This window comes from Schistocerca serialis, chromosome 4 (assembly GCF_023864345.2).
Source record: "Schistocerca serialis cubense isolate TAMUIC-IGC-003099 chromosome 4, iqSchSeri2.2, whole genome shotgun sequence".
Taxonomy (NCBI): Eukaryota; Metazoa; Arthropoda; class Insecta; order Orthoptera; family Acrididae; genus Schistocerca; species Schistocerca serialis.
Window position 1 is genome coordinate 307,300,351 of NC_064641.1, and position 13,546 is coordinate 307,313,896.

General features: G+C 40.7%; 1 protein-coding gene across 1 annotated transcript in view; it reads right to left on the reverse strand.

Moving 5' to 3' along the window:
- Positions 1-13,546, reverse strand: part of LOC126474409 (spondin-1) — a 646,454-nt gene that overhangs the window by 72,878 nt on the left and 560,030 nt on the right. Inside the window, exon 15 of the mRNA XM_050101878.1 lies at positions 5,066-5,310. Within this exon, the coding sequence (XP_049957835.1) occupies positions 5,066-5,310 (245 nt within the window). The remainder of the gene's footprint in view (positions 1-5,065; positions 5,311-13,546) is intronic.

The window sequence follows — 13,546 nt, forward strand, 5'->3', positions numbered from 1 at the left end:
TGGTAGTTGCAGGGGCAACAGTCTGGATGATTAACTGTTCTGGCCTTGTAACGCTAACCAAAATGGCCTTGCTGTGCTGGTACTGCAAACGGCTGAAAGCAAGGGGAAACTACGGCCGTAATTTTTCCCGAGGGCATGCAGCTTTACTGTGTGGTTAAATGATGATGGCGTCCTCTTGGGTAAAATATTTCAGAGGTAAAATAGTCCCCCATTCAGATCTCCAGGTGGGGACTACTCAAGAGGATGTCGTTATCACGAGAAAGAAAACTGGCGTTCTACGGATCGGAGCGTGGAATATCAGATCCCTTAATTGGGCAGGTAGGTTAGAAAATTTGAAAAGGGAAATGGATAAGTCAAAGTTAGATATAGTAGGAATTAGTGAAGTTTGGTGGCAGGAGGAACAAGACTTCTGTTCAGGTGACTACAGGGTTATAAGCACAAAATCAAACAGGGATAATGCAGGAGTAGGTTTAATAATGAATAGGAAAATAGGAATGCGGGTAAGCTACTACAAACAACATAGTGAACACATTATTGTGGCCAAGATAGATATGAAGCCCACATCTACCACAGTAGTACAAGTTTATATGCCCACTAGCTCTGCAGATGACGAAGAATTGAAGAAATGTATGATGAAATAAAAGAAATTATTCAGATAGTGAAGGGAGACGAAAATTTAATAGTCAAGGGTGACTGGAATTCGGCAGTAGGAAAAGGGAGAGAAGGAAACTAGTACGTGAATATGGATTGGGGCTAAGAAATGAAAGAGGAAGCCGTCTGGTAGAATTTTGCACAGAGCACAACTTAATCATAGCTAACACTTGGTTCAAGAATCATAAAAGAAGATTGCATACATGGAAGAAGCCTGGAGATACTGACAGGTTTCAGATAGATTATATAATGGTAAGACAGAGATTTAGGAACCAGGTTTTAAATTGTAAGACATTTCCAGGGGCAGATGTGGACTCTGACCACAATCTGTTGGTTATGAACTGTAGATTAAAACTGAAGAAACTGCAAAAAGCTGGGAATTTAAGGAGATGGGACCTAGATAAACTGACTAAACCAGAGGTTGTACAGAGTTTCAGGGAGAGCATAAGGGAACAATTGACAGGAATGGGGGAAAGAAATACAGTAGAAGAAGAATGGGTAGCTTTGAGGGCTGAAGTAGTGAAGGCAGCAGAGGATCAAGTAGGTAAAAAGACAAGGGCTAGTAGAAATCCTTGGGTAACAGAAGAAATATTGAATTTAATTGATGAAAGGAGAAAATGTAAAAATGCAGTAAATGAAGCAAGCACAAAGGAATACGAACGTCTAAAAAATGAGATCGACAGGAAGTGCAAAATGACTAAGCAGGCATGGCTAGAGGACAAATGTAAGGATGTAGAGGCTTATCTCACTTGGGGTAAGATAGATTCTGCCTACAGGAAAATTAGAGAGACCTTTGGAGAAAAGAGAACCACTTGTATGAATATCAAGAGCTCAGATGGAAACCCAGTTCTAAGCAAAGAAGGGAAAGCAGAAAGGTGGAAGGAGTATATAGAGGGTCTATACAAGGGCGATGTACTTGAGGACAATATTATGGGAATGGAAGAGGATGTAGATGAAGATGAAATGGGAGATACGATACTGTGTGAAGAGTTTGATAGAGCACTGAAAGACCTGAGTCGAAACAAGGTCCCGGGAGTAGACAACATTCCATTAGAACTACTGATGGCCTTGGGAGAGTCAGTCCTGACAAAACTCTACCATCTGATGAGCAAGATGTATGAGACAGGCGAAATACCCTCAGACTTCAAGAAGAATATAATAATTCCAATCCCAAAGAAAGCAGGTGCTGACAGATGTGAAAGTTACCGAACAATCAGTTTAATAAGTCACAGCTGCAAAATACTAATGTGAATTCTTTACAGACGAATGGAAAAACAAGTAGAAGCCGACCTTGGGGAAGATCAGTTTGGATTCCGTAGAAATATCGGAACACGTGAGGCAATACTGAGCCTACGACTTATCTTGGAAGCTAGATTAAGGAAAAACAAACCTATGTTTCTAGCATTTGTAGACTTAGAGAAAGATTTGACAATGTTGACTGGAATACTCTCTTTCAAATTCTAAAGGTGGCAGGGGTAAAATACAGGGAGTGATAGGCTATTTACAATTTGTACAGAAACCAGTTGTAAGAGTCGAGGGACATGAAAGGGAAGCAATGGTTGGGAAGGGAGTGAGACAGGGTTGTAGCCTCTCCCCGATGTTATTCAATCTGTATATTGAACAAGCAGTGAAGGAAACAAAAGAAAAATTCGGAGTAGGTATTAAAATCCATGAAGAACAAATAAAAACTTTGAGGTTCGCCAATGACATTGTAATTCTGTCAGAGATAGCAAAGGACTTGGAAGAGCAGTTGGACGGAATGGATAGTGTCTTGAAAGGAGGATATAAGATGAACATCAACAAAAGCAAAACGATGATAATGGAATGTAGTTGAACTAAGTCAGGTGATGCTGAGGGAATTAGATTAGGAAATGAGACACTTAAAGTAGTAAAGGAGTTTTGCTATTTGGGGAGCAAAATAACTGATGATGGTCGAAGTAGAGAGGATATAAAATGTAGACTGGCAATGGTAAGGAAAGTGTTTCTGAAGAAGAGAAATTTGTTAACTTCGAGTATAGATTTAAGTGTCAGGAAGTCATTTCTTAAAGTATTTGTATGGAGTGCAGCCATGTATGGAAGTGAAATGTGGATGATAAATAGTTTGGACAAGAAGAGAACAGAAGCTTTCGAAATGTGGCGCTACAGAAGAATGCTGAAGATTAGATGAGTAGATCATATAACTAATGAGGAAGTATGGGATAGGATTGGGGAGAAGAGAAATTTGTGTCAAAACTTGACTAGAAGAAGGGATCGGTTGGTTGGACATGTTCTGAGGCATCAAGGGATCACCAATTTAGTATTGGAGGGCAGCATGGAGGGTAAAAAACGTAGAGGGAGACCAAGAGATGAATACACTAAGCAGATTCAGAAGGATGTAGGTTGCAGTAGGTACTGGGAGACAAAGAAGCTTGCACAGGATAGAGTAGCATGGAGAGCTGCATCAAACCAGTCTCAGGACTGAAGACCACAACAACAACAGATATTCAGGAGAAACTTGTCCCTGACATTCTCCCAAAGTGTCTAGAAGATGGACAAGGAAAGACAAAGAAGGTGGCATACCTGCATATGCTATACTGATCTCTACCAAAATCAAGAGAATTTTCTCAAAGCAGAACATTAAAGGTGGATTTTGCACAACCACAAAAATTGAGGCACTATTGGGGAATGTAAAGGATGACATGGGGCTATGGAAGACAAATATGTACAGCATAGCATGCCTGTGTTGGATGTCATACACTGGCCAGACCACCAGGATGGTAAACATCAGGTGTGAAGAACACCAGAGGCATACCTAACTCAAGACAGGCAACCACATCAGCAACAGAGCAAAAGCAGAGCACTGTCTGGGTCTCTGTCACTCAATAAACTACAATGACACCAATATTATTGGTGGATAGAACATCTGGCATGGTGCCGATATGAAATAGAGCATCAGACAATGGGCACAGCATCAGAGGATAGTCAAGCCAGATGCAGTTGGTGATCAGAACACCAACAGCAAGAAAGGACAACTAGAGCCATTCCTTGCAGGTGCGGACCATGGACAGAGCACCTAATACTGCGTGGACTGAATACGGAGCTTCAGGCGATGGACAGAACACCAGAGGATGCAAAGCCAAGTGCAGATGACTGTTGAAGCATCAGTGGAAAGAGAGGGCAACTAGAGCCAACTCTGGTGGGTGTGAACCACAGATGGAATGCCTAACATGGTGCAGACAGAGTGTCCGATGTGGCTCGGTCCAAAAAACAGAGCAACTAACACAATCCAGGCATAAATGCTAGACAAAATCCACCCAAGAATCAATCTCAGGGAGTACCTGAAGAAGACAATGAGTCACACCATAGAAATATCAAGCAAAAAAGATGTGAAGAACCAACAGAAGACCTGATTATCCAATATGTCAATGTATTGTTGGGAAAGCCAGAAGAATTACAGTTTATCTTTGTAGAACTTTTTATGGTTCTGGTAGGTGGTGCTTACAAAGTGTATCAACCTACTGAGTCTCACACATATGTGCTGTCCAATAAGAATACTTTTTCCTTAATGCTATCAAGTTCATTATTACACCAGCGTAGTAACTTTCTTATAAGTATACATTCAAAATTAGCCTTTCTTATAGATAAGCATGAATACCTATCACTCATTCGTGTATTTCCAAAAAAATCTATCAAACATATTTGCAACATTAGTTTGTTCACTCTAATGTCTACATAATAAATACCATCTTATATAACTTACTCAATCAATGAACAAGGTCATACATTTTTCCAAGGAAAAAAAAAAATCCCTGCTCAGTAATTGGAAGAAACAAAGGTGACATCAGTCTACAGGAAGGCAGCAAAAGCATTTCACGAAACTGCCATCTAATGTCACTGAGATCTATCTGTTGTCGAATCTTATACCACAATATTTGGACTTTGAGAAGTAAATTTTACATAACTTTTATTTTTGTATGAAACAGATCTTCCATTTTCCAGTATACAGGCAGCTGACAGTAGTCTGTGTAAAGTAATTGCTTTGTCTGAGATGTTAGATAAAGCCAGCAGCTGAATAGTATAGGAGAAAAAGCAGAATTTTTCTCTTAGCATACATAATGTAATCCAGAAGCAATTCCCATAATTGTTAGTGTACGTAGATTAGCAGTCATTGTAATTTTGTTAGTATACTTTACAAAAGTAGTCTACAATGCCTCAATGCCTGCTCATGTATAATGTGGCTCAGTACACAGCCCTGAAGGCTCTCATTCATGTGTGAATGAATGAATGCATGACTTTTATTCACAACTTTATAGATGAATATACCAGTATTAATTTTATGAAGTTAAACACAGAACTAAATAGTGTTATTATTAATGAAATATGTACATAAGTCAGCACTGAAGTTTATGTATTTTCTAAAGAATATATAGCTTACCAGAACATGCCTTTCCCTTGTCTTGTAACCTCTGCCACAGGTTACACTGCAAGGTGACCACTCTGACCATTCACTCATTAGACAATTCACAGGTTCCTCTGAAAGTTTGTCAGTTGATAAACTGTTTATGCTATCGCTGACACTTGGGAAAGAAGTCAGTCCATATATTGGAGACGAGTCAACTATAAAATTTCCTGCTTCAATACCTCGCAGAGAGTTCTCCGTTGCCTCATTTTCATCTGAACCTGAAATGAAGCGATTTTTTTTTTTTTTGCTTTAAAAGGTTTTGCTTGCATTATTCTAAAATAAACATGTAACTGTTAATACTCAGGTATTCAACTGCTGCACAAATAATACAAGTTTAGAATTATTACATCGATAAGCTTTAGAATGTGTATGTCCAAGTAAAAACAATAACTTAAAAAGAAGGAGTGTTGATTTATAAACAAACAAATAATGATAGTGTGAAGTTAAATAAGGTCTGAGTGTTCTCACTGAGCATCAGACATTTTTTTCATTTTGTAGGTATAATTTTTAGAATCATTAATAGGCTTTAATGATAGAAGTACAAAAGCATTCATTAAATAATTGTTTTAGTAGATGCTATGGTCACTGCAACCAGACAATTGATACTAGTCTAAATAAGTAGGTATTAAATGATGAAAATTTGACAAATGTGCCAATTGAAGTATTTAAACATAACCCAAAGTATGAAAAATAAGCACAGGTATGCCAAAGAATTGCCTTAGACAGAATATTTGATGTCCACTTTCAAACTTAAATTCTTTCTAAATTACTTCAGTCTGAATCCATTTTTATCTCAAGGAAAGCTGAAGTATACCCTAAGAAATAAAATTAGAATAAGGGACTTTTACCATCCATAATCAATATTCATGACACTATGTTATTTATATTATTGAAATATCCTAAACTGTATTAGTAACAAAACAAAGAGCCAACATCACACTTAAAATTGAGATCGCAAATGAAATCACATCAGAAAAAAATTGTTCACAATTTTTAATTAACTCCTCCTCTCAGCTAATACATGGTATTAGCACAGTAAAGATAGAGAAGAGTTACACTACAGATACCAATACAAATGATAAAGAAACTGGAATTAATGGCAATAATTTTTAATGATTTTTTTCTTTCAAATAGTTGACAGAGATATGTACCAAAATAAGCAAATTGATACAGTTGAAATACAATAGCTTTTCTGAAACAGAACTTCCAGACTACAGTGAAGACCTTCTGTTGCAAAGTTTTAGCCACAAATGAAATTACAAAGTTACTAAGTCATAAAAAATATTGATATATGTAGCAAAATTGTTAATGGTTTGGTGGATCCTTTCTAGATATCTCTTGATAGCTAGTTAACAGTTTGAGACTTTTTCCTTGCACCAAGATCTGCAATAATAATGTGTATCTTAAAAAATGTAATCACACAAAGAATTTCTTACTCTTATGTCTTTGTGGCGTCTTCTGTCATCGTCCAATGCCATGACGTGCGTGGACGTTTGCAAGTACAGTGCCACGAAACTTTCCCGCTGGACGCCAGAGAAGCTATACACAAGTGACATTTGTTCTGTGATTTACTCTTTGATTGTTGATTTCTGTTCCACGTCCTACTCTTTGATGAAAAGTGTGGCTCCAAGTGTTAGATACGGAATAATTTACTGTACTGAAGTTTTCTCAAACCTTTGCACTTGTTATTAATTGCAGTGTATTATGGTCTCTTCTGCCTGCAGGGCTTTGTAAATAAATTGTTACATCAAGCTGAGTCAAGGCTACTTTCCTTATTCAGCCTACAAGCACACACAGATGTTAAACTGTCGATCGTGGTAATTCAAACTGGTACCAACAAGGTGGTGACCCTGACATGATCTCCTGCATGCACGCTGAATTTATGAGAAGTCCTTGCAAGAAATTGAGATAGCGAATCAACCAGAGCCAACAAATACTTCTGTGGTGCATCTAGCAGTGCAACTACCACCCTTCTGGCCCCACAATCCATCCCTGTGGTTTCTGCAAGTTGAAGCAAATTTTTTCTACGCAGGTATCACGGTCGATGCCACAAAATTCGTGCTTGTGGTCAGCCAACTATATCACCAGTATGCTGCTGAGGTTCAAGATATCATAATTAGCCCACCAGGAATGAACAGCTATGACTGACTGAAAGCAGAACTAATTCGCAAGAAGAACAAATCCGGCAGGTGATTACCCAAGGGGACATAGGTGACAAAAGCTTTCACAGTACCTATGTCATCTGTGGAGTAAGGTAGATGCAGGTATCGTGGTGTTGCAGACTGACACGTCCTTAGATGCAGTGGCCGAATTTGCTGATAAGATCCAAGAGGCAATGACGCTGTCAATAGTTAGCTCTGCCACTGTGGTGTGTGCCTGCGTGGTGACAACTGTTTCTCGCACAGATTATGATGTTCTTGCCAACAAAGTGCACTTGTTATCACAGAAAATCAGCAAGCTGTTACACTGCCGCGACACGGACAACAGGAGCCGTCATCGATTCTGTCGTCACTCATGCAGCCGATCATCGACAGCCTTGTCTAAGACAGGGACAGGACAAACAGTCTGTTGGTACCATCGCAAGTTTGGCAAGCAAGCATGTAAGTGTAAAATGCCCTGCATCTACCCAAATGGCAGCGGCAATAGTAAGTGTGCACCTCCTCCGGTTGCTGTCCGACATGCAGGCGTCTTTTTGTGAGTGACCAACGTTCCACCTGGAAGTACTTAGTAGACACTGGTTCTGATTTGTCAATCGTTCCTCGAACCATGCTACATCTCGAGTGACTGTCTATGTCCATTTGCCTTACAGCTGCTAATAACTCCTGGATTATGACGTATGGCACGACATGCTTGGAACTCGACCTTGGGTTGTGGCATGCTTTCACATGGGACTTTACCATCACAGACGTCACCGAACCAATCATTGAAGCTGACTTCCTTGCCCACTACAACCTGCTGCTTGACATGTGGAACTCTCGCCTGATCAACAACACCACCAGCCTAACAACTTCCGGATTCCATCGAGACACCATTGTCCATACTGCCAAGGTAATCCAGGTAGTGGATGGCAAGTATGCAGAGCTGCTGTGAGGATTTCCAGCTCTGATGCGAGTGTCCAGGGCACCTACAGAGGTAAGACATGAAATCATCAATTATTTTGAGACTACTGATGGATCCCCTACCTCTTGAGGCCACAACATTTGGCCCCAGATTGCCCCCAAATAGCAAAGTCAGAATTTGACTGTATGTTACACGAAGGTGTAATCCAGCCTTTCAACAGCCCTTGGTCCTCACCATTACATCTAGTGCCAAAGAGGAAGCTGCATAGAGGCCATGCGGTGATTACAGAGCCCTGAATGCCCGGACAACACCTGATTGTTATCCCATACCCTTGTTGCGCGACTGCAATTACACATTGAGTGGTTCAGTAATGTTCACTGTGTTAGATTCTGCAAAAGGCCAACACACAGATATCTGTAGCCGAACGTGGCATTCCGAAGACAGCCATTATCACTCCTTTTGGTTTATTCGAGAGCATGTTCATGACTTTTGGACTGAGGAATGCTGCACAGACATGGCAGTGCTACAGGGTTTACCTTTTGAGTTTGCATACCTGGACGACATTTTGGTTTTTTGTCGTCACCTGAGGAACATTGCCATCATCTGACCAAAATATTCAAGTGATTGGAACACTGCAGAATCGTGCTCAATACCTCAAAATGTGTCTTTGACCAGCCTGAAGTAGACTTTCTCAGACATAGAATTTCTGCAGCAGGATTGCTACCACTACCTGACAAGGTGGAAGCCATTTTGCGCATTCCGAGGTCCGCTACAGCCAGGGAACTATGGCGTTTCCTCGGGATGTTAAATTTTTTCCGCCGCCGTTTTCCACCCTCTGCTGAGCTACAGGAACCTTTAGTTGCGGTGCTAACTGGCCCGAAAGCCAAGGGTAATGTACCCATAACTTGGACTCATGAAATAACTGTCGCATTTGAAGTGGCCAAGAAAAGCATCGTCAACGCACGGCTACTGGCACATTCAGATCCTGCTGCCACGTTAGCACTGGTAGTCGACACTAGCCAGACCGCAATCAGCGCTGTGTTGCAACAACAATGTAGTGACATGTGGCAGCCACTCACATTTTTTTTTCACAAGTTGACAACCTCACAAAGACTTTGGAGCATGTGTGACAGAGAACCTCTGGCCATTTACGAATCTGTCAAGTACTTCAGGCTGTAACTAAAAGCATGTGACTTTGTTATCTTTACAGATCATAAGCCACTAACATATGCATTCCGTCAGAATAGCATGAACTGTTCCCACAGACAACACAACCAGCTCTTGCTTATTTCTCAGTTTACCACCGATATATATCACGTGTCTGGGATTGACAATGTAGTGGCCGATTGTTTGTCCAGAGTCAGCAGCATCGCCAATACGATTGATTACGCCAACCTCACTATAGCACAGCAAGCTGATGTGGAATTACAAACAATTCTGTCAAATGGTGAATCAGTGCTAGACCTGCAGCTGGTAGACATTCCTGGAAGCAACGTAAAGCTATATTGTGACAGGTCCACATCGAAGCCGAGACCCTTCCTATCTCTGGAATTTCGGAAGGACATTTTCCATTTGCTGCACAACTTATGTCACCCAGGCATACGAGCTATGACATGCTTAGTAACAATGCATTATGTGGGGCCTGGGATGCAATTGGACTGCTGTGAATGGGCAAGATGCTGCTTGAAATGCCAGTGCAGCAAGATAAATCACCACGTCCACTCACCGGTAGGAAGCTTTCCAATCACGACAGCGCAATTCATGCACGTCCACCTTGAAATTGTTGGCTAACTGTCATCATCCAATGGTCACTGTTACATACTTACGATGATTGATTGGTACACTCGATGGCCGGAAGCTGCACTCATGGAAAATGTTAAGGCAGAAACTATCGCTTTCACATTCATCACACACTGGGTGTCACGTTTTGGTCGCCCACTGCACGGTACGATGGACAGGGGATGTCAATTCGAGTCCAATTTTTTTTTAAAGTTGACAAAATTTTGTGGCATACTTCACCACCGGATGACGTGCTATCTCTCTGCCAGCAATGGTTTAATAGAGCGATGACACCATACCCTAAAAGCTGCCCTCATGTGTCATGACACCGGATGGACCAAAGCACTTCCTGTGGTATTACTTGGACTCCAAAGCACATTCAAGCCAGTCCTGGATGCTTCTTCAGCCGAATTGGTTTACAGCAAAGCATTACGCCTGCCAGGAGAATTTGTGGCTACCAATGCTCTGCCAAATCCTACAGGTGATCAGCCGGAATTTTTCCATCAACTGTGACAACATGTGGCTCACCTCTGTCTGCAGCAACCTCACTGTCACGGGGCTCCTGCCACATTTGTCCATCATGATGTATACTCCTGCACACACATCATGTTACAAACAGAAGGTATTAAACACTCGCTCCAACCACCATATTCCGGCGCACACCATGTCATAACCAGAGGAATCGAGCCCATAGACATCTTGATCAATGGGAAATAGACTACAGTCTCCACTGACTGAGTGAAACCAGTATACATCTTTCCGGAAGCAACGATGCCTGACCTACCATGACTTCCGCCTCACTCAATAATCACTCTGTCAATGTCATCGCCATCGCTGACACAGATGCACCCGGGGACTGTAGTTGACCCACCACAACGCACCTCAAGATACGGGTGACGTGTCAATTTTCCAGCACGCTATTTGGAATGATGCTCTGCTTCCACCATGGGGGCTGATGTGGCATCTTCTGTCATCATCCAGCACCGTGATGTGCATGGGTGTTTGCAAGTACAGTGCCATGAAACTTTCCTGCTGGATGCCAGAGACACTATACACAAGCGACATTTGTTCTGTGATTTACTCTTTGATTGTTGATTTGTGTTCCATGTCCTACTCTTTGACGAAAAGCATGAATCCAAGTGTTAGATATGGAATAATATACCGAACTTAACTTTTCTCACACCTTTGCACGAGTTATTGATTGCAGTGTATTATGGTCTGTTCTGCCTGCAGGGCTTCGTCAATAAATTGTTACATTAAGCCCAGTCAAGCCTACTTTCCTTATTCAGCCTACAAACACATGCAGATGTTGAACCATCGATCATGGTAATTCAAACCGGTACCTACAGTCTTCTCCAAAATCTCTGGAAAATGAGAAAATTTGTAATTACTTGACAGTTTTACTTGCAAACAAACTAGCAGAAGAACCTATAGCCTACAGAACATCAATTTTATATAGAATGACAGATTCTGAAACACATACTTTCATTTTCAAGTGCTCACCATAATAAGTTTACTGAAACCAAGCCAGCATGTAGAATACAATCAGCATTTCCCATATGTCTGTTAGATACCTGTGAGAATTATCTGCCTACACACTGTAATGTGAACCTGCCATATGTTGTGTCCAAGCAACTTATCTGTATACTGCAAGTTGACACATACTGAACACCCCAGCATGCCAAACTTCCAACACCCAACTCCCAATAGATTGGTTTTAAGTAAATTGATACATAGATTTACAGCTGTTTCAGACAAGGGATGACACAACTAAAGCATTATTCTGGAAGAACAGCTATAGGGGATCATAATACTACATTTGCACTCTCCAAGACACAGAAATATAAATGATCACAAGATAGCCTGTCTATTGTGTTCAATACCGTATTTACTCGAATCTAAGCCGCACTCGAATCTAAGCCGCATCTGAAAAATGAGACTCGAAATAAAGGAAAAAAAATTTCCCAAATCTAAGCCGCACCTGAAATTTGAGACTCGAAATTCAAGGGGAGAGACAAGTTTTAGGCCGCACCTCCAAATCGAAACAAAGTTGGTCCATTGTAATATGAGACACAATTTAGATCGAATGAATGACGATACAGCTACAGTAGTTTGGTTCGAGTCGTAAGCTTAGCAGTTAAGCTTTACCAGGTAGCCATTGCTATGCGTCAGGCGCTCTGTCCGTATTTATACGAGTGCCCTTCCTTTTTTACGTGCTTCGTCTGATTTGAATCGATTGCTTATTTTGCTTTGATCATATAAGTGCTGTTTTCTTTGTTATAGGTGTTTACGTCACTCTAAGCTGAAAATGCATTACTGTACTGTGTCATGAATTGTTTGTCGCATTCTGATACTGTGTGTTTACGGCCTGTCGCCGCTCCCGGCATGGCTTGCTTTTGTGTGCGCTACCGCCGCTTACAATAAAAAAAAAAGAGTAATCATCTCACTAGCGAAACAATGGAAAAGACTGCTATTTGTTGTTACTTACACTGCTGCTTTCTTTGATAACGATCAACAAGAACCAAATAATAGACTGCGTATGATAGAACATGTTCTGAACGAGAGTTGGGCAAAAATTTTTCTCCGTTTGAAAATCTTTGCGGCCGCTTCTTTAGCACATAAAATTCTGCACAGAAATTAGAGTCATCTTAGATTTAAAAATCTAGTCAGTTGCCTTGCTTCATTTCTGACTGTATCACTATTAGGCATAAGAATAATATGAATATAAACATGACACGATACGTGTATTCTTCCGCGTTTGCTGTTGTCTCACTCGAGTTTCGTAGTTTATTAGGCAGACAGGATTTAAATGAGATAGCAGCAAACACGAAAGAATACATGGCAAAATGTTTATATTCATATTATTCTTATGGTGAAGAGAATACTGCATGTGATTCACATTTCATCAGGTTCCTATTAGCAACCACCTCTTCTCACAGGAAGGAAAAAATTCTGAACTGATGGCCATATTGACAAACATCCCAAACAGTTTTGCCAGTCGGATTTTCGTAGGACATTCAACATTCAAATTCTGTTACATTCGAAGATGAACAATACGGAATTTGTATTTACTTCGTTGGATACTGTATGAAATTGCAGTGGTCAAAACTCCGGGCAGAGGAAAAAAAGCTTGTCTTCCACCTCTTTTTTTAAATTTATTTACTGACGCAGAGGTTTTGGCGCCAGTATTTATCTTTGTGCCTACAAAGCATGCCTGTGTAGCGCTACATATATTCGACGGCAGAAGTTAGTTGTGGCGACGCCATCCAACATTTTTCAGAACTTCCGCTTGCTTTGCACTTGATTCTAAGCCGCAGGTGGTTTTTTGGATTACAAAAACCAGAAAAAAAAGTGCGGCTTAGATTAGAGTAAATACGGTAGTTTCAGTGGAGGTATACCTAGAAATGTAGGTAGAGTCCTGGGCAAACAAGCCAGAAGACCTATTTTCCAACTACCTAAAAAGATAAAAGCCATGCTTTACCTGATCAATGACAGTTTTCACTGCTGGATTCCTGCTACTTCCAGCATCTCTTGTTAATGTGGAAGCAACTGTATCCGTCAATCAATATGTGTAGTTTTTTAACATTGTTCAGAATACCAGTGGCACATTAAAAA